The sequence below is a fragment of the Dryobates pubescens genome, chromosome 13, assembly GCF_014839835.1.
Source record: "Dryobates pubescens isolate bDryPub1 chromosome 13, bDryPub1.pri, whole genome shotgun sequence".
Lineage (NCBI taxonomy): Eukaryota > Metazoa > Chordata > Aves > Piciformes > Picidae > Dryobates > Dryobates pubescens.
The window spans coordinates 4,835,418-4,856,709 of record NC_071624.1 but is presented as its reverse complement, the minus strand read 5'-3'; the positions used below and the strand labels follow the sequence as shown (position 1 = coordinate 4,856,709).

Below are 21,292 nucleotides of genomic sequence, written 5' to 3'. Positions count from 1 at the left end.
TTTCTGGATAGATTGGTTGTACCTTGCAAGAATTTATCTCCAGATACTGCAATTACAGATTTTCCTTTTTTTCCCCCCTTCGTTGTGTTGTTGGTTTTTTTGTTTTGTTTTGTTCTGTTTTCCCTCTCCCTTAGCAAATAAAGGAAGAGAGCATACCTCCTGAAAAAGGTCACATTTCAGCTCAGGGAAAAGGTCACATTTCAGCTACCTGCTGATCTGGAGAGATAGAACACAGCTCAGTGCAGCATGGTTCTTGTGAGCATATGCATGGTGGGGAATCAGTGAAACTGATGTATGAGGATATCCCACAGGTACTAAGAGCAGTATCCTATCAGTTTAAATCAATCAAAATTCCTAATGCTGTTTACTGATTGATAGGCTGAAAATTAACTGCAGCATTTGGCCTTGCTAAAATATAGCTCCCCTAAAACACTATTAAGGCATAGAAAGGGACAGTAGAATGGGAACAGTGTTACAGTAGGCAATGGTGACTGATAAAGGGCAGTACCAAACTAGGAAGAAGAAGCTTTTATTGCAAGGTGACTGGAAAGATTGGAACTTGCCTTTTATGACCATGAAATTTAGAATTTCTGGAGGGCTCTGAATACACTGCAAAGCACCAGGTTGCAGCTGAGGGTTCTGAGCTTACTAGAAAACAATAAATGGAAGTTGCCTGATTTCTGGACTTCTTTTAACAGCCTGTTTCATCTTTGAATTTTTTAATACTTCAAAGGATAAATGGCCCTTTAATGAAGTATATTTGAAACACACTGCAATAGAGACTAGTCTTGCTTAGGAAACAATAAGCTGCCCCAGCATTTTAAGTTTATAGGTTGGACTTGATGATCTCAAAGGTCTCTTCCAACCTGATCTATTCTATTCTATTCTATTCTATTTATATTGTTTTATAGTTATTTGATTGAGCCACCATGGGTGAAGGGCATTATAATGTCTATATACATTGATGGTACACTGTGTTTAGTAAGATAAAATGTGTAAGGTTCAGAGGTAAAAGGAGCAAGAGAGAAATCTTCCTTTTAAGTGCCTGTGCATATGTTTATCTTTATAAAACCCTTTAACATAAAGCCTTCACATTTCTGTCATTCACATCATACAGCCCTCAGTCAGCAATAAATGTGATTTTTAAATTAACTTCATCCATTCTAAATTTGTGTTTCAAGGATTGCACTCAATCATGCAGTCTAGCTGTCATCTCCTTTAATAAACTTTGAAGGGAAAACTAGCATACTTTTCTCCAACAGAAAAATCACTCATTTTGTGGCATGATTTCGAAGTAAAACAGCAAAGGCCATTTTAAAACTTGTAAGTCTGCATCATGACATGGTTTAAAATTTTACAGGTGGTAGCTGAAGAGGAATTTGAGAGATGAGATAATTGGATCACTGTCTTGCTATTGATTGAAGCCTTAAGAAATCTAACCAAAAAAAAGCTGTAAATTGCAGCCCTGCTGTTTCCTGGAATCTTTTAGCTCTCTCAGTAGCAAACTACTTCCAATTACCTAATCACTCCTGCAGATTAACCTAACCAAACTTGCCCTTATCAGGTAGATTCGATGTAAAAACATTTGGTTGTTTCTCAGGAAGCTGTAAACTTGTGGGGGGTTTGTTTTGGTTTTATTTTTTTATTATTATTATTTTGTAGATGGCTAGACTGCCATCTTAATTATAAATGGGTTTCAGGGAGTTGGTTACTATAGCAACAGTCTAATTACTGGGTTTTTTTCACAGCAAAACTCAACTTGCTTGTATGTTCTAGGGAAGATAGGATGGGTAAGGAAGGGAAATGGAGTTTGTATTTCTCCAAGAGCCACAAATTGCAGCATCCTTTAAATAAAGGATACAAACAGGAGAGCTGCTCCTTTTCCTTGATGTTTTTCCTACCTCTGACTAGGTTCATTTGATGTCTGTATAAAACACAACGTTCCCTCATTTCAAAAATGAAGTGGCACCAGGGTTAATTAAGGCCTAACACCCAATCAAATATTTCTTACAAGTGCAGCTGCAAACAGAGGGCACAATCTCCCTTGAAAATCTGGAGCTGTGAAAATTTCTGATGCAGTGTTTTGTCTAGTGTCTTCTGCTGTATGTAAGGCTCCTGTTCCATCTTTACTGAAGCCAGGTATAATTTGTTGTGCCATTGATTTATCTACAAACATCTCCCTTGTTGTGCATCATAACCCAGAAGCCAGCTTGGCTTGATTTTTTTTTCCCCTCTGTTGGATGTGAGATGGAAAAACATAACAAAGGGTTTGAAGAGAGGACAAAAATTCTTAATCCTGCCTAATCTTCTCTTATGCTTTTCCCACTGCTGTGTTCTTCAGTCACTGTCTGAACTTCTATTAAAGTGACCAAAGCACAGAACCCAAGCCTCAGTTTTGTGGCTGCTGTTGGAGCTAACCAGAGCTTGACTGGCTTTTGTGGCCATGGCATTGTGGGTGCTGTGCCAGCCTGTCTGCTCTTATAGTGTGCTGAGCACTCAATTTTCATTTTGTGCATAATTATTTACAACATGCTGCAGGTTGGGATTCTGTAGACTCAGCACATTTCTTTTGCAGAATGAAACAGGGAGGAGGAGAGGAGCCTGTGATAGCAAAGGGCCAGTTCTAAATTATGGCTCTGCTTCTTTTGTGTGAAATTCTTTTCCCAGCTGTTCCCCACTGCTTCTCTCAGCCAGTGAGGTAGGGATGAAGAGATCTTGTGAGTATGGGGAGGAGGTTGCCTATCTAAAGAGGAGTTTCCAGGCTGTTGATGGTGGTGGGAATTGTCTGGGAGCTGTGAAGAGGTGTCAGCTTGGCAGGCACGTGCAAAAGGAAAAAGGCTTTTGAAATAGATGTGGCAACCAATAGGGAGCAGAAGGAGTGTACAGCATGTGAGAGGAAGAGTCAAGCCCTTTGGGGCAGGTTAGAGGGAAACTTGTGATGAAAGGGAGAAGAGGTTGGTTTAGAAAGGAAAGTTTCACGGTTAGAGAAAACTAGTAAAGAGGAGATGGGACAATAACATCTGCCTTTTCTCACCTTGTTCTCTGTTGTGAAATGAGAATGGTTCAATCAGAAATAAAGACAAAGAGGATCTTCCTTTTTCTTGGATCTCCAGTAATCTCCCCTGTTTCTTGACGTGCAGACTGACAGGTTGGATGATACAATTCCCTCAAAGGAGAGGATAGCTGATTGTGGCAAGAGAGAAATCTGCTGGCTGCAATATCATGGTAACATTTGCACAGTTGTTTTAACTAGCTGCCGCTATCATTCAGTGGCACAAGATCTTTTAAGCTTTACCTGACCAGGCCTGCCACAGTGCATGTAGAAAGAGGCTTCCATGTAATGCCTTACTCCACAGGAAACATCAACATACACTACTTTTTCTTTCATATTTTTTTTCCTGTGTCCTGAGCTATATTGCTGTCCAAGAACTGCAAACATCTTTCTTCAAACATGAGATGCAGTGCCCAAGATTTGAATGGCATAAGAAACTCACCACACCAGGTACACACATTCTAGCCTTGAGGAACCAAAAGGGAGAGTTTGCTTAAAGCAGAACAGCCTTCCACAAGACCTGGTAGGGAACTGTATTAATTTTGGACATTTTCTTAAAAGACTATTGGTTCCTTGTGCCAACAGTGCTTCCTGCCTTTCACTTTTGGAGGTGGTGGAATCACCATCATTGGAGGTGTTTAGGAGGAGACTTGTTAGGGTGCTTGGTCGCATGGTTTAGTTGATTAGGTGGGTTGGATGATGGGTTGGATGCAATGATCTTGAAGGTCTCTTCCAACCTGGTCTGGTCTATTCTATTCTATTCTATTCTATTCTATTCTATTCTATTCTATTCTATTCTATTCTATGATGGTCAAATTCTTTGCTCTTACTTTAGCCAGATTTAGAATGTTTTGTCTGGGTGTTGGGGTGGTTGTTTTGTTGGGTTGGCAGAAAATGTACTGGTGCTGGGGCTTTCCGTGCTTTCTGTTTCCATGGACTGTCAGCCTTACATACCGAAGCATTGCCTCTGCCCTGAATATATAATCACAACAGTGTCCATAATATCTTAAGTGTTGTCAGGCCACAAAAGTGCCTGGTTTGGGGATAAATAGATGTCAGAAAAGGAGGAAATTCAAAAGGGATATTTTGGAAGTTTTACAGAGCAAAACTGATATGTACAGCACAGTAGATACCTGATGCAAGAAGTGCCTGAAAGACACACACTAAAACTAAAGAGTCATAACACAAGTTAGAAGTCTTTGAAGTTTACTTTGGAAAAGGGAGCACTCAACCCAGACATTCAGAAGGAGCCACTGTGAAGCACAGAGAGTGCTGGTTTCCAGAAGGTAGGAGGTTGGTTATTTCAGGTTTCAAAATTCTCCATTTGCTCTGTTCCTGACACTCCTTTTCCAAGCACCTACTACAGCCCATTGGCAGAGGTAGGATCTAGTGTTGTTTGGTGGACTCTGGTTCTGGCTCTCTCTGCATGTTCTAACACGGGGAACAGAACTAAAAATTTTACACTTGAGGTACAAAAAGCTGAGGCTGGAAGGCCTCTCCTCCTTTTGTACTTGCTGGTTGATGAGTATAAATGCTATCAGATTTGCACAGAGCATTCTTGAGCTGAGAATCTGCTTTGCATTCAGCGTCTCTGTGACTGTATTCCAGATGGGGCAACATTCTCTCCTGTCTGAATGCAGGAGCCTAGTCTGTACCAGGATACTAGTCTCTTGGTTTCCCCTTCTTCCCACCCATAAGCCTTCCTGGCCATGACATCAAAACAGTCATCAGAATGATAGTAACTGATTGTTCCCTTCATTTAAACAAGTGGGATGATATTTGGCCCAATCTCGTGCAGATAATTATAAGGTCATCTATAGCCAAACTTCTATAGCCAACACCTGACTTGTATTTTTGTAGTTAAGTGTCAGGCATGATACTCAGCCTCTGAATAAGCACTCAGCTATGACTTCTCCCCATTTCTCATAAAAAGGTGCTCTGTTTCATATGTCCTCTCCCTCAGCCCATGCTGCTCTCTATAGAAACTGGTTTCCTTTTCTTTTTTCCCTCCATTACCATCCCCCTGAAAATCTCAAATTCAAGGATTCAAATTTCTGCTGGTGAGATAAAGATGAGAATTTAGCTTTCTGTACTGTTGGCAACAGGGGGAAAATAGAGTCCTTGTAAGACCGTATCCATGGAAACCATCCTACTGCAATCGCGGGCAAAGCAGCAAATCAATTTCTTCAGTTTTAAAATGAAACACATTTAACATTATAGTTCATCTGCCTTTTAGAGAGATCATCTGTGCTGATAACTCTGTTGAAAAACCCTTCTCTAGGAAACAAGCTGGCAAGAACATTTCTTCCTCCTGACAGAGTTCTGATTTTGGGTAGAATAAACATTGATGACAAAATCTGATGAAGACAGTACAGGGAGACGTAGCCAAGTCCAGAAGCAACAGTGTTTAATGAGAGGGAAAATTGTTTAATTTAGCATTTAGCCCAAGTACTGGGCACACGGTGACTAATACTCAAATGTATTAGCAAAGGCAGTGACCTGTCACCTCTGTCTCCCTGCTCTTTGCTTCTTGTGGTATAATATGTGACAAACAGTACATCTGTAGCTTGTGGTGCATTTGTCTGAACAGGAGTGTGCATCTGTGTGCTTACATGTGTGGCTGCTGAACTGTCAGATGAGATTTCAATATCTGGTTCAATGCAAGATGATCTGGGCAACTCATATTATCAAGGTATATGTTTTGGAGCCAGAGGCATTTCCAATGCAGAACATGTGCTGGCTGTCTCTGCATTTTATTGTTTATAATTTTCATCATATGAGACTTGAGAGAAGACCTCTTTGCTATGCCATGTAAGGAGCAGGGAAGTACAGGGATTTCTTAGCCTAGGCTTTGAAAGTATTACAGTACTCATTCCCTGCTGTGTGCAGAGGGATTCTGCCTTTATTTTTCCACCTATTAAGGCATCTCTCTGGCCATTTTGAGAAATAATACCCTCATTTATCAGAAAATTGCCTTCATGGAGTTGAGGTTCCATTATGCTTCTCCTTTTTATCAAATCCAAATATTGCAGTCTGCCATCCCTTTGCCTGGCATAGAGAAATAGCTGCCTGGGAGAATGCAGCCTTGTTCAAGAGAGAGGGAATAAAGTCGAACCAGGAAGGAATAAAAAGCATTACAGAAATTGGCTAGACTGTGAGTAGCGCTTCAGTTGATCAGGATCAGATCCATGTTGTCACTTGTGGTATCTAGGCTGTATTTTATCCGCTCAGTTCCTTGATAACAGCAATCCTGTACGCCATACTGCTTTCTTTTATCTATATCTGCCCTATCTATTATGGCAATCCTTCTTGGATTGACAGTTATCTATTTTTCTCTGACCTGAGGGCAAGCTCATTGCAATGCACTCCTTTTAGTGCTACCACTAAAACATCCAAAAGCTTCAACTGATGCATAATGTGATGGTTCAGCATTTGAATGAGGTGACCACATCTTGTTGGGAGCACACATGGATTTAGTTGCTCTGCCATGTCTAACAGTTAATGGAGGATGCAGTTCAAAGCAGGTTATGTGGTAGGAATGGCTCAGTGGTCTGAAATGCTGTTGTATGCGAAGAGTGCTTTGTTCTGCTTGTGTCCAGTTGCTATGACATGCAGTGTCCAGTCAGTTCCAGAGATTTTCATGGTCAGGAAAAGACATCCCAACTCACTGCTCTGGCACAGTGTTCTCTTGTTGAGGATGAAGACATTCCTACTGCAAAACATCTGATCAAAAAGCACAAACCTCTATAACTTGCTTTCTGTGGTTCTTGACTATAGTAAACTAGGAATCCTCCCCATATGCAGGGGGTGGACTTCATTCACTTCCCAGCCCTTTGGTACTGAAGAATGAAAATGAAGCCTTTCATTGCACTTCCTACTGCTAATTTTCACCTTCAACATAATCCTTCTATATCCCCATGTAAGAATACCATTTGCCTCAAGGGTTTCTTTACCATTGGGATTCAAATTTCTGGTGAGCTCAGATATGAGACATTTGCAAATTTCTCTCTCTAAAATGCTTGAAAAGGGAGAAGTGGAATGGGAGATGGGACTGGCACTTCTTGTACCATTCTTCACTGCAGCTGGGTGCCTGGTGAGCAGGGTAGAGAAGCCCTAGAAATTGGACATGGCTCAGGAGAACACTGCACACTAGCTGGAGCAGAGAGGATGGGCTCATTTGTTACAGTGGGTACTGGGGCATGTGGAGATAGCATGACAAAATCTGGAGATTTTAATGGGTTTTGATATCAACTTTTCCTCTGCCTCATGATAAATGGCAAGAAAATTGACCTTCTCCTTCCCAGCTCCTCCAGATCAAGCCTAGGAGTCCATGGGAGGAGCAGGAGCTGCATTGGAGGTGCTTATGCAGTGTTTGCTCTGAGAAACAAAGCAGGAGCTACCTCTGGATCTGTCACTTCTCTCACAGCTTGTGAGTGTGGCATTTTATAACAGTGAACCTCAGGGCATTCTTCATGTATAAGATCTTGGGGTTTGCACAGTCATGTCCAGCCTAGGAGTGTTCTCGGTGATGTCTGTCTCCATGGATTTGGAGGCGATATCATGTGTGTGTGTTGCCTCTTACACTACCACCCCCACGATTAAGGCAAAGATCCTGAGTCACCTTCCAAAACAATTAACATTTCCGGCAAACTTGTAGGCCATCTGTCAATGTGGGCAGGCAAGAAGGTACTGAGCAGGAAAACTCGATCACATGGCAGTGTTTATATCTATCCCCACAGCAGTTTCTTTTAAGCATGTTAAATGACATTTCAGTATTGTCTGAATTGTTTTTCTGGAAGGAATTGTAATGAACAGCAAGCCTATTGTGAAATGATCCCTTAATGAGACCATCCCTCAAAGCCACTTTATGAACCTGCAAGTCCCATCTCTATTTTAAAATGTCCTTTTACTGTTAGAAACCTCAATTAAAAGTCAGCAGATTTCTTTTGGTCTCCTCCCTGGCATGTGAACTGCACCACGTTCCTGATGTCGTCACAGGACACGTGTTGGCGTACAGCAGCTGCCATTTGATGTGGTGCAGCAGAAATTGCTCTGGGTCTGGCTATGTCTTGTGCAGTATAAAGATACAGTCTGGTACCACTTAGAATAGAATAGAATAGAATAAACCAGGTTGGAAGAGACCTTCGAGATCATCGTGTCCAACCCATCATCCAACACCACCCAATCAACTAAACCATGGAACCAAGCATCCTGTCAAGCCTCGCCCTGAACACCCCCAGCGACGGCGACCCCACCACCTCCTCAGGCAGTCCATTCCAGTGGGCAATCACTCTCTCTGTGTAAAACTTCCTCCTAACCTCCAGCCTAAACCTCCCCTGATGCAGCCTGAGACTGTGCCCTCTTGTTCTGGTACTGGTTGCCTGGGAGAAGAGACCAACCTCCGCCTCACTACAACCCCCCTTCAGGTAGCTATAGAGAGCAATAAGGTCACCCCTGAGTCTCCTCCTCTCCAGACTAAGCAACCCCAGCTCCCTCAATCTCTCCTCATAGGGCTTGTGCTCCAACCTTGTTGCCCTTTTCTGGACACGCTCCAGCAAGTCAACATCCTTCCTAAACTGAGGGGCCCAGAACTGGACACAGTACTCAAGGTGCGGCCTAACCAGTGCAGTGTACAGGGGCAGAATGACCTCCCTGCTCCTTCTGACATTTATGACAGCTATGACTCCCTTCTGCATTTCTAGTGGAAAGTGACTCCCCAGAATTAGACTCCTTTGTGTTCCGAGCCTGCAAAGGCAGTAGGATATTCTTAGCAGTACCTTGTGGGTTAATATTCCCAATAAACTAAAAATATCTGGGCAATGCATATATTGATCTGCTGTTCTACCCATAAAGAGCTGTGTCTGGCAGTGGTTTCTTACATATACTGGATATGACCACAAACCTTCCCTTGCTGCAGCAACTTTTTTAATTTCAGAAATAATCTAAAAGGGGAAGGTAGATCTAAGGACTATGGCATGTCCTTGGATAGGAAGTTCTGCCCAAAAATCTGGCCACAAAAGAAGGTAGCTTGCTAGTCAGCACTGTTTGCAGCATTGTTCACAACAAAAGTGGAAAATAGCAAAATCACTTCTTTCCCTAGAGAAAGACATAGTTCACTGATGAAAAGGTTATTACCAGATGATGTGTTAGCAAAGGGTGTTGAAGATTGACAGTCTCTGTCCCACAACTTCATACAGACCCATTAAAAAATATCACTCCTTGAAATGGGAGACTTGTTAGCAGGAAAGGGCATTTTCCCAAAGATTTAAATAGCAAAGTGGGTGGCTGAATCATCCAAGACTTGAAAATATAAGAGTGTTTTTATCTCATGCAGAGAAAAAGACTGGGCTGTTTAGTTTGTACTGCTTGGGAAGCCTTTAGAGATGACCAGAAATCAGTCACACTACTGTGAGCAACAAGAACCAGGGAAGCATTGTGTTGCCTGGGTCTCTCCATTCAATAATAAGCTGTTCCTTAATTCTCTGTCCTGGCCTTTGCTGCAGCCTGCTCTCCATCTTCCATCACTTCCAAAGGCTTCTTTTCAGAGTGCCAGGGCTGGGCAGAATCCAGGCAATCTGTCAGATTTGGCAGGGCACATGATAGAGAATTTACAGAAGTTCTATGCTGCTATGACAGATGCTTCTCTGCAGCTGGAGGACAGAGGATTTCTGAGAGTTAGAGCAGTCTGCACAGAGAGTACCTGCTCTGGCCTAAAGCCTTGTGTGACAGGCAAATCTGAGCCAGCACAAGGGCTGTGCACTCGATCAGCTTTTTCTGGTTTACAGCAGAGGTGTTTCTTATCCCATGTCAGAAACCAAATTCTGGATCTCCCTATACTGTGTAAGTGTGGATAAAGGATATGCAAAAGCTTGAGGTGCAGCATCGACCCCATAATCCTTTTCTTGAGAAGCCTGCCAGGTCTTGCACATGGAGTATGCCTTGGCTTCAGCTTCTGCTTTGCCACAGTGCAATTTTGGCCAGAGACCAACTGCACCTGCTGCAGAGAGACTTCAGGCTTGCAAGAAAGAAGGACATTCTTTGGGCACACTCAGCAGTGGCAGCATAGTGCTGTGGGCTTTCCCTTGTGCTTGAGGGTACACCACATTTATGTGATTGCAGGACAGGCTATGTCTGTTTGCCCTGTCACTTAACACTGCAGATCTCTAGCTTCCTTGTGTGGCCCCTCTGTGGCAGCTCATTCATCAGGACTCCTGTAGAGAGCTCTGACTAATATCCAGTTATCACTCCAGAAGAGAAGCAGGGCATAGTTTTTATGCTGTCATTATGTTGCAGCAAGAGGATTTAATGACCTGGTAGTGAGGAATCTGAGCCGAATGCTGCTAGCAGTGTGTGGCCAGGCAGCCATATCCACCATGTTGGTCCAAATGTGGCAGACCCATAAGTGGCAGGAGGGGAAATTTCCCCTGCTTCAGCTGTGTGACAACCAGTGCACCCGGGCGGAACAGAGGCTACATCCTTTCATGGGACTTGTAAGGCTCTGTGAGTGTGACACTTGCTATACATGGCCCCCAGTTTGGGCAACTGTGTAATTCAAATTCTGATTACCACACTGAAATGAAGGATAATGAAACTAGGGAACTGAGAATCCCCAAATATATATCAGATGCCACTGCTCTAAGTGTCCCTCTGTGAAAAGGGAACAGGTGGCACTTATGTCACGTTTAAATACAGACTTCCCACAAGCACTCACCTTCTCAATGCAGGTGTGTTACTGGTGGTTCCTCCCAGTCACGGCTGTGTCCAGGGCCCCTGCCTCTGTGTGGGGATACAGAGCCATCCCTCCAGCCAGGCCCCTGCAGGGGGTCTCTGCGTAACTCCAGGGTCCTGGACTGCACTGCTTGGCCTCCTTGGGCTGCAGCAAGTCAGCCAGAGAGGCTGTGGTGCTGTCTGGAGCTTGTGAAAAAGCAGCAGGTATGTCTGAGCAGACATTGTTAATGAGAGGTAAAAATGTTGGTCTGCTAAGAGTTGTAGCAGGGCCAGAGTCAGCTGGACTGAGATCAAGTGTAAAGTCTTTTAAATAGGAGAGTGCTTGATTATTTATCTGGGAGTATTCAAAATTTATCTTGCTTCTAGTGACTTCATCTATGATTTTTGCTCTACTTTTCTGATCTTCAGAGCAAATTTCCTCGCCATTTTCTTTCAAGTGATACAGACTGCTGGACTGGAAATTTGTCTCATGGTTGTGTTGGTTTGTGCTAGTGATACTGGGGTATTCTGGATTTGGGGCAATGCAGTTGTGCTCATTTTGCAACAATAACTTGGTTTTGTACTGAGATATCTTCTGAATGATGCTGTTCATTTCATTCCCAATGCATTTGTCTTCCAGGTGCTTGTTTTCATAGCTGATTTTCAATGATGCCACCTGTGTGACACAGCGCTCCAGGAGCTGCACTATGTTAGTGCTGCTCTCTGTTGGCATGGGGCTAATGTAGCTCTGGAAGGCTCCGACCGTAAGAGGCTGCAGCGGCTGGTCACAGGAAATCGAGAGAGAAGGATGCGTTGGCTTATTTCTGTCCTCCCTCTCGAGGCAATCCAGGAGTGAAGTCGCAGCAGTCTTGTAGGAGTAACATGATTCTACTTCATGATTATCATCTAACAAAGGAGTTTCAGAGCTCTGGGAGCCACTCTCTCTGTTCAGCTTTTCTGGCAGTGGGTTTTTATCTGTGGATGCCTCACATTCTTCTGATACTGTCACCTTCCCATTCTCAGTTGAAGATGTCAGCAGGTTGTCTCCATTAGCCTGTGACTGTGGTGCATAACTTGATACTCTGCTGGTTTCCACAGTCTCAGGCATTATAGATGAATCCATGTGGTGACTCCCATCCCTTCCTTGGAAACTCAAATTACATGTGTTAGCACAAGAGCCCAGGCTGTGATCTCTTTCGGCAATATTTACTGAGGAGGCCTGAGCTGCGTGTTTACTTTCATCCAAAGACATGTGTAGGTTAAATGTATTAGATTCTTCCTTGCTTAGTTTCTCCTGCTGAGCTTCTGTGCTCACTTTATGCTCTGTACTGGGGCTGGGTGGGATTGATAAATCATTAGACTTTTCTGCCTGTGACTGAGGACTCTGAAGAGATTCAGGGGAGGAAACAAGTCCTGAGTGTTTTCGCAGCCAGTTTATTATCCCCATGGTCAGTGAAATCTCAGTATCACAGAGCTTTAGCAAACATTCTTTGCCTTTCCATGTGCTGTGGAAAAAACCCTGGCTGATAATGTCTAAAGCTGTTTGAGAGGCCATGTTCTCCTCGGCTCCAACATGGAAGCTGTAAATGGACAAAGGGATTTCAATGGCTTGTTCTGAAATGCTTTCAGATGTGCATAATTCATCATCTAGGCCTGGGTTTATTTTGACTTCATTTGGGTCATAGAAGAGCTCATAAAGGGCATCTCCACTGTAGCTGTCTCTTGGAAATCTACCTGGGACCCCAGGTGTTTGAGCTTCCTTCATTTCATCATCTTGTCCGGGAGAGAAAGAGTCATAGTAGCCTTCATCACTTGTGGATGTGGATTCCTGGTTGTCACTTTTAGGTGTTTCTGTTTCTGTGGAGCTCTGTTTGGAATTGTCACCATCTTTATCAGGTGACATTTGGGGGTCTGTCACAGATGCAGCAGCCTGGCTTCTAGGCTTTTCCACATCAGGACTTGATATCTTCTGTAACTTCTTATCAAACAGAGCACTCTGATGTAGCCTCACTGATTTGTTGATGTTGTCCCAAAGCTTTGCAAATTCAACAGTCTCATTCTGGCCAGGAGAAGCCAGCTGCTCCACACCCCCTTGGAAAGAGCCCATGACAGGGTTGTCTTTGTGCTTGCTTCGTCTCAGCAGAATTTCTTTGCTGTTCTCCAGCTCCAGGTGAGCAGAGCTTTCATCAGCGAAGATTTCCCCACAGCCAGTGAGAGAGTCAAAGCTCTTCAGTGAAGCGACATCTTCACATAGGGTGTTGCAGCAGTCATAGGAAGAGTCAGACTGCAGCTCACTGTCTGAGCAGTCTTGTGACAAGCAATCAGCTGCAAATGTTTCTCCGGTTTTGAAAAGGTACTTTGCAAGACGCCCAGAAAACTCACTCTTGCAACCTGGAGAGGACAGATTCTTGTCCTTCTCAACCAGGAATGTGAGGCTGTCTGGTTTATTTTTTTTAATATGAAATATATCTCTGAGCCCTTTCTTAGACCTCTTGAGGGAAATCCTCTTCCTGGGTATGGTTTTTGCAACAGCTGGTACAAAAGGCATCTGTGGCACAAAGTTCCTGTAATCAATCATCTGACTGCTGCATGCAGACTGGCTGGGGCTGACCACACATTCTTTCTTGCTGCTGGAGCTTGACATCCCTGAAAAGCTGATGCTACTGACAAGTCGGGCCTTACTCTTTCCAGAAAAACCTTCCTCAGAAGCCCTGCTGCTGGGGCTACAGTGCTCTGTTTTGTCTGCCTCAGCAACACACTCATGGGTTTTACTCTTCCTTACAAGTTTGTAGGAGGACACAGATGATTTTTCCAAGCTCTGATCACCAGCTCCATTCCTTGCTGCTCTGGTAGAACATCTGTAGTTCTTGTGCGTGGCCAAACATGCCAGCTGGACTTCAGCTACACTTTGGTTTCCCTCCAGAGCTGCCTTTCTGTCTTTCCCTGTATTGTCTCTATTGATAGGAACTGTGTGTACTGGTGGCACTTTCTCATGTTGCACACTGTATTTTATGAAGGTTTTCCCTCTCTTGAGCTCCATACTGCTGCTTCACATCTGTTTCTGTAATGAGAACAGCAGAATAAAAACATTGTGAGGCCAGTGGCTAGCACTAGCTGAAAACAACCAGACAACACCGGGACAGATATTAAGCATTATACAACTGAGTTTATTTGTCACCAGAAGCTTCCATCTCTGAGGGTATTGAGGGAGAAACAGATGCTGAAGGTATGATGGCAATGACTGGAAGATCCAGCAAGGAGAAGACAGCACACATTATAGGTTGGCAGCTAAGGCTCAGAGAATGTTTTGTCTGTTAGAAATGGAGAGGAGAGGAGGGATTTAGGATTATGATTGTAGGGTGGCTTTTAACAGGACAGAGGTTCTATTATGAAAGTAGAAGAGTCATCAGTGAAAAGCAATACCTGAGGAACTTTAACATGCAAGTGTGTGCATAGGGAGGCACCAGTTCATAAATCTGTGCCTGTGAGGAGATTGAAGAGGTCAGGGTAGGAAATCTGATGAAATGAATTAAACATTTGACACATGACACTCATTTTATATTAAAATAATCCTTACCCATGAATAGACAATCCATAAACCTTGGTACTGCCCTGGGAAGCACACTGGAACTGAATTACTGGTTTTGCTTCCCCCTGAGTATGTTGTATAATTTTCTGCTCTACTACTTTTATTGTAAAAAGTAAAAAATGCTACACAGAAAGTCACCCACAAGTTGTGACAGTTTCTGATTTACAGTGGACTACAGCATAGTCCACTGAGGCACTGCCACATTGGATCTGCCTTGTGCATTGATTAGTTATTTCTAAAAATACTCTGTTATCTGTATCAATGCCAATTTGGGTCTCTGCTTGTATGGCTTATAGTGCTGAATCTGTTTGATGTTATTGTACATCAGATTAGTCATTCATTATTTGAGCCATGACACTTTTGTTTTCCAAGCAGTTATTTCATGGATGTGTCTGATCCTTTTCTGCCCTATATCCATTTGAACACTGAGTAAATCAATGGACTTCTATAAGGCTATGTCAGGAAAGAAGCGTGGACTTCCTAAAAGCTGATAGAGAAACCAGATTTTTACAGGATGGGAAGGAGGATAAAACCTCCAAGTCCTGTTCTTGAAAGAATGTGCATGCATCTTTCCTTAAGGAGAGCTCAGTTAATGACTTACCTTGTTTTCAGTTGTTTAGATATAACTAAAACCACTTAGGGTTATTCAACTCTGCGACACACAAAATCAACACAGTGCTGTCTAGTGTGCCTTGACAAACCATTACATAGTAACAGCTCTGATGAAGTGAAATACTGCCAATACTCCCTTGAGAACAATCTCAGATCAGATCTGTGCATCCAGACTGCATCCAGTGCAAAGACAGCCAGGGGGATTTTAAATTCAGCACCAAGCCTAGCCTTTGCATGCTCTTAAAATACAACTTAAATCAGTCTTTAATCTACCTTGGCTAGGAACAGCTGTCTGTAGCCTCTGGAGACTTCCCGGTGGCAAGGGCTTGCTGGGAACAGCAGCGCTGACCACACCTCACTAGATATGGCTCTGTGTATCTGGGAGTTGTGTCACCTGCAGCGATTCTCCAGTAGGCAGGTCAGTGACAGCCTGCTTCTCAGAGAAGCTGCAAACCAGCACACGATTAGCAATATTTACAGCTAATTGTAGGTCAGTGCCAAAAGATAGAAAACATGCAGGTTAAGTGTAAATATTTGACATCAAGTGTCTAGATGCTGTGGAAGGCCTGGTGAGTGGTGATAGATGGGTGTCTGTCAGTATGATTGAGATGCTGGTACACTTGTGTGGGTTTGAGGCTGCACACGAGCATTGCAGAGTATTGTTAATGAAAGCCAGCAAACATTTTACTACACTGTCACGTACTGAGTTCACTGATACTGCAAGAAACTTGTTTTGCATAGTTAGAAATAGGTCACTGGCACATGATTTTACTCCTCTTCTGAAAAGCAAAGTGTGACTGAGAAGAAACTCAGTGGACAGAACTCCAGCAGAGCTGTGGAAACGATTAGAAGCAGCTGCCACAAGACCAAGTATTAACATCCCCAAAGTAAAGTGTCTGACATCTCAGTCCTTTGCAATTGTGGAAGTAGGTGCTGTGTCCCTGTGGGAAGCTTTGCTGCTGAGCAGCTCCTCAGAGGTCTGTGACGTGGCAAACGTTACTGTTATAGCAATGTTATGTAGGACTCTCTGAAGTCCTGCGGTTTCTGCCTTTTCTGAGCATCAAGCAAAGGTCATTTTTGTAGGAAATTGCATACCTGGGAAGTCTTTCTGTAGATGCATTAAAAAAAAGCTTTTAGAGGTGGATTTGGTTTATTGTCAAGTATGAAACTTATTAAAGCTAAGAATTCAGGTTTTCATCAGATAATCTTTTGAATAAAGAAATCTTTGATCTGAATTGTATCTCTGTGATAAGAAACACAGTGGACTACTAGTTTGATAACTAGGTCTGGAAACTTCAAGGCTTTTTCTTCTGTCTTTTTTTTTCCCATAGATTAGGGGAACAGTTTTAACATGCCAGCCCAAATGGCCTGAATAACATTTGTACCAAGAAAATATGTGGTATAATAACATAAGATACACTGATGCTATCTTTCCAGTTTCCTCTGATGAGGAAAAAAAAATTAGGTATTGTTTGGTTGGGTCTTGCTGTTGTTTGTGTGTTTGTTTGCTTTAGAGATCTACTATTCATATAAGCATCAACTTTGCATTCTAATTGCTTCATGTCTCTATTTAATCTCATATATTCTTTCCTCTTTTTCCCCCAGGACTCATGCCAGACTAATTAGTATCTAGTTCATTGTGTCATCCTGCTTATTCTGTTTTGACACTGGCACAGCTTTGGGAATCTTCCCTATTAAAAATGTTATTAAAAAATGAACACCAAGAAAGGGAAGATCTCCTCAATCAACTCTTTGAGGGCCCTTAAGGGCAGACAACCAGAGCCTGCAGATTTTTGAAAGTATTCATTGTAGATACTATTATGCAACTTGCCATTCTCTGGGTCCCTCTTCTTCCTCACATAATATAAATTATCAATAGGCTTCTTTCCACATAGGGAACAGAAATACCTATGCAATGCTGCGGTCTTTCAGTATCTACTAATACTGTTAGCACTTTTGGTTGTAATGAACTATACTGTTATACCTTTGTGGTTTTTTGTTTTTTTTTGGGTCTCTCTACAGGGCCTCAAGTTACTCTAACCCCAGGAGTTGTACTAGTGAAGTCAGAACAGATTAAAGTGCTCTATGGGTAAGTTATCTTCCAGTGGTTATATACAGCTAATAAAAATCCTATGAAAAATTATTCTAGGCATTTTTAAAATGGTAGATTTGCTCTGGGATTTCTTGACTCATGCACTCAGCTGCACTGTTGCCTGTCTCTGCTCACTTTTAATTGTTCTCCTCTTGGACTTGCAGTGTATCTCTTCTTCCACAGGGATAAAGGGTGTAGGAGGGACTGGTTTCCACCTTTGCAAAGGAAATCTGTTTTGCAATTTTAATCGCTGTAACGAACAGAAACCTGTGAAAACTAGCAGTCAGTGTACCAAGGGTAGCTTCTGTTTTCAAGAGGCTGTAGATGTTTTCTTTGATAATGACTTGATCTCTTTTTAAAATATCTCTGAAATTCCTTGTGGAACACGTGTTTAATTAGAGGATATCCTTAAATCTTAAACTGGGCTACAGTTTAATTGTCATTTACTGTGATCTTCGATGTAGGAGTGCTGAGACTTCCCATTTACAGTAAACAGTACTTTTATCTGTCTTGATCATGTGAGCTGCTCACTTTTAGCATTTCACAATTAGATCCTAATTTTGGGCTTATGCTGTAATGGTAATAAGGTTTTGATTTAAATTTGTATAATATTGCTCATAAAACACAGAGATATTCGTGCTCAAACAAATGCCATCTGTGCAGGGTGTCTGACAGACTTTTCATAAAAACAGAAGGTTTTGCTGTGTCTCTGATTCATCTAAAAGCAAATTAAAGATTTTGAATGTAAAGGTGAACAGATTCTTGTGGGCTGAGGAGATTTGGGTTTAGGACAGTCAAAGCAATTGCTTTTAGTTCTGAGTTATGAGAACCTGAACAAGACTGAGTTAGGTAACTGTTCTGGTTGGTAAGAGGCATATTCAGGGGGCCTAAATTCTATCTAAGTCCAGATCAACAGACAAGGTGGCCAAAGAGATGTGCAGTTGGCTGGACTGGATATTCATTAGGAAGCAGGGGGAAGATGTGTAGAGGGAGGATTCAAACAGTCCAATATTGCCTCTGTCACGTGGGTCAGAGAAGAGAGGTGTCACACTTGTCTCTCTACACATGGTCCCCAGAGCTTTTTGGCAGGCTAAGCTGTCTACAATTTTTCCTCTCTGGACAAATGGGTCAAGACTTGGTTTGGGTTTTGGGTTGGTGACTAAGTTGTTATATCTAACTTGCTTAATTCACAGTGGAAAGGTTTGTTTAGGTTGTCTTCAAAGAAAAGGTACAGTAGGTTGTGCTTTGTGTCAGTAGCTAAGACAGCAGACCTCGTGCATGTAACTCTAGGAAGATCATCCTGCTGGGAAAGTAGAAGTATCTGCTTCAGTGAGGTTTCCTGGACAGAAATAATAGTATTATAAAGAGGAAATTTAGATGAAATTACTGGCTTTGGCAAGTTTGGCTCAATATTACTTTTGCTTAAGTAGGAAAAAGTATAATTAAGGTTCATTTATTTCAAAATCTTATCAGCTGTCTGGCTGACACTTCCTTGTTGGATGTGTAATTTATATAAGATTGTCTGTCTTGGAGACAGAAATATGCAAAAGACAGGATACAGTTGTTTTGCTCTTTCTGCTTCTTTACATTTAGATCATTCTTAAAATTGGCAGGTTATGCAGACAGTGCCAAGCAACATTCCACATGCTACTTGGAGTCTTACTTTCACTTCCCTCCAAGTGTTTTTCTTTTATTAAATGAAAGAGTTGATAAACATTGCATATTCTTTTAGTTTTATTTGGTTTGTTATTGTTTGTTATTGTTGCTTGAACTTAAAAAGAAGGAAAAAACCCCACAAAACCTCTCCTTGGAATGCTTTTTTGGTTTAGGATACAAGTTTGGGGTGACTCCATAATACCTTTTCCACAAGTGGCTTCATATCAATCAGACTTTTAAGTTCCTGAGTATTGGAGTTACCTTTGAAAATGTTATGCTTGCCTTCCTAACAAAAATGGTAGCATAATTACATTTCCTGAAAATATATATCTGGTTTGGGCATTTGGATGTGTATTATGCTTTTAATGCATGCACTTTAAGGTAAAATGTTTTTTTAAGGCAGGAACTGTGTAATGGGATAGGGGAAAAGGACAGAGTGCTGCAGAAGGCTTTCCCTTCCAATGCCTAGTTAACCTCATGAGGATTTTTGCTGGGCACCAGTTGGAAGCCCTAAAGTGCAAAATCAAGTAAGCATAAGGTGGCAGAACCATGGCTACTTTTAAAGTCAGTGGAAAACACTAATTTTTAATGCTCAGGATCTAATCAATTTGCAATGCATAAAGAACAGCTGGTGCTCTGAGGAAAGCATGTGTGTGTGTGTGGGGAGTATTTTTTTGAATCAGACTCTTTCTTTATGGTCAAAAACTGTCTATCTCAGATGATCAAAGCTAATAATGGAAACACTAATAATCAGGAGTACATATTCCATTTTATTAATTGGATTTTCAATTATAAAGCAATAAAATGCTTCCCTGCTAGAGAGTGATGATATCCTGCCTGCAGTTATTGGAACACTGTTTTTAGTAAGCAAACAAACATTACAGTTCTTATGCTGAAAATTAAGGAGGCTTTTAAAGCCGGGCTCATCTTCTCACTTAAACTGATTACCCTGCTAGTGTTTCATCTCCATTAGAAAAGAGAAAAGAGCAGGGTGGAAAGGATGGAGGATGCAATCAGGGACAGTCACGATTCAGGAAACAGAAGAGTGTTTATTTTTAAAGACGCCTGTGTGACACACAAACCTGCATTGAGATCATGCCTCTTGTTGGGAGTACTCCTCTCATCATCGTTCATGGCTGTATCTTATCATTCCCCTTAATCATTTGTCTCTCTTTAGTAAACCGGCATGACTAATTATTTGCATAGACATTTAGGTCAGGCAATAGCTTTCTCATGAAGACCCAGCAAAAGCACATTGGTGTGTTTTTCTTCCACCTGAATTCTGCTGAGCACACACACACACACACAAATCTTACACTCCCCAGCAGAATACAAGAAGAATGTTCAGTTAAATGATAATCTTATTAGCAATGTGCTATAGGGAAGCCTGAATCTTCCTTTAAGCCCTGCCAACTGTTCCGTGGAGCTCAGGATTTTTCATAGTAAAATTAAGCACATTTCTACTCCCAGCATACTGTCCTGCTGTGTGCCAACAGGAGCGGTCCCTGGAGGAACAGCAGCACCCCACCCATGAGAGGCACCCCAGCCCTGTGTGGGGTGGGTGGCAGGAGGCTGCAACCATGACAAAAGGAGGCTCCTTCTCTGACAAAACCCCTGCACCTCTCATTCAGTTTTCTTCTGTACCTGAGACCAAGAGAAATGGAACTGCTTGAAATGTGCCAATTATGCTGTGTAAAAGGGCAGCATAAAGTCCTGCACAGGGAGCTGTGGAATCGTCGCTCTATTGCTAGGAGAAGGCAGCTGAGCAGAAATTTCTGCTATGTACATGAGGAGGAAACACGGCATTTTTTACTTGCCCTGACCGGCAGCCTGTTGGTACCAGGCAGCAAAGTGTTAATGCTGCCAGCTTTGGCTGTTCCCAGCAAGGTATTGCTTTAAATGGCAATAGGATGTGCATTTATATAGATACAGGCACACATTTGTCAGCTGTAGAGAAAAAAATAAGTGAAAAACAATGCTTCAGAAATGAGCAGTCATCCCAAAATAACAGTCCCTTGGAGTCGCTCTGAGTGTCAGAGCAAAGGAAATGCCACTGCACCAGAGTAAAGAATAAGGCAGATCACAAAAATCTTACTCACCATCTTTTATCACTGAGCAGAAATCCTCTGTTTCCTAGTCTTGCTACTGAGGCTGATCTTTATGCAGAGGCTTCTGTGATGCTTTTCGGATTCTGAGGGGCTGGACCACTGCTGCTCTACACTGTTACTCTCCACCCCCTGTCTTTTTCTCCTCCTTCTTCCTTCATCCCCACCCCCTCATTTCTCCTGCTTGTAGCTTTTTTGTACCTTGCATAGATTCTAGGCTTGCATATGTGACTTGATTTAGGAAAGATGCTTATTTCAGCCATCTGCTTGATGCCATGGAAATTCCTCCATTGCTAAGGAATAAAAGCTCAGAAGGTAAGCTTGGGAGTCCTGAGCCAGCATTTTGGTTCCTCTCTGTATGACTGCTTATTAAATAGGAAGGAACACATCCAAATTCATTTTGTTTCTCACATATTTTTTTGTTTCTGACTAGGATTCAGGAAAAGGAGTCCTAACATGTTCTTAGGTTAGCAGTGTAT

General features: G+C 42.3%; 1 protein-coding gene across 2 annotated transcripts in view; it reads right to left on the bottom strand.

The window, feature by feature from the left end:
- The window catches only part of AMER3 (APC membrane recruitment protein 3), a 37,253-nt gene extending 16,336 nt beyond the window's left edge, over positions 1 to 20,917 (bottom strand). The window contains exons 1-2 of one of the 2 annotated variants that reach the window (XM_009911366.2): positions 20,808 to 20,917; positions 10,764 to 13,820 (exon numbers count right to left, since the gene is read on the bottom strand). In XM_009911366.2, coding sequence (XP_009909668.2) covers positions 10,782 to 13,799 — 3,018 coding nt within the window. In that variant the 5' untranslated portion in view covers positions 13,800 to 13,820; positions 20,808 to 20,917 and the 3' untranslated portion in view covers positions 10,764 to 10,781. Of the gene's footprint in view, positions 1 to 10,763; positions 13,821 to 15,233; positions 15,313 to 20,807 lie in introns of those variants that run through there. The other variant, XM_054166957.1, reaches the window with a different exon arrangement.
- Positions 20,918 to 21,292: the final 375 nt, after the last annotated feature.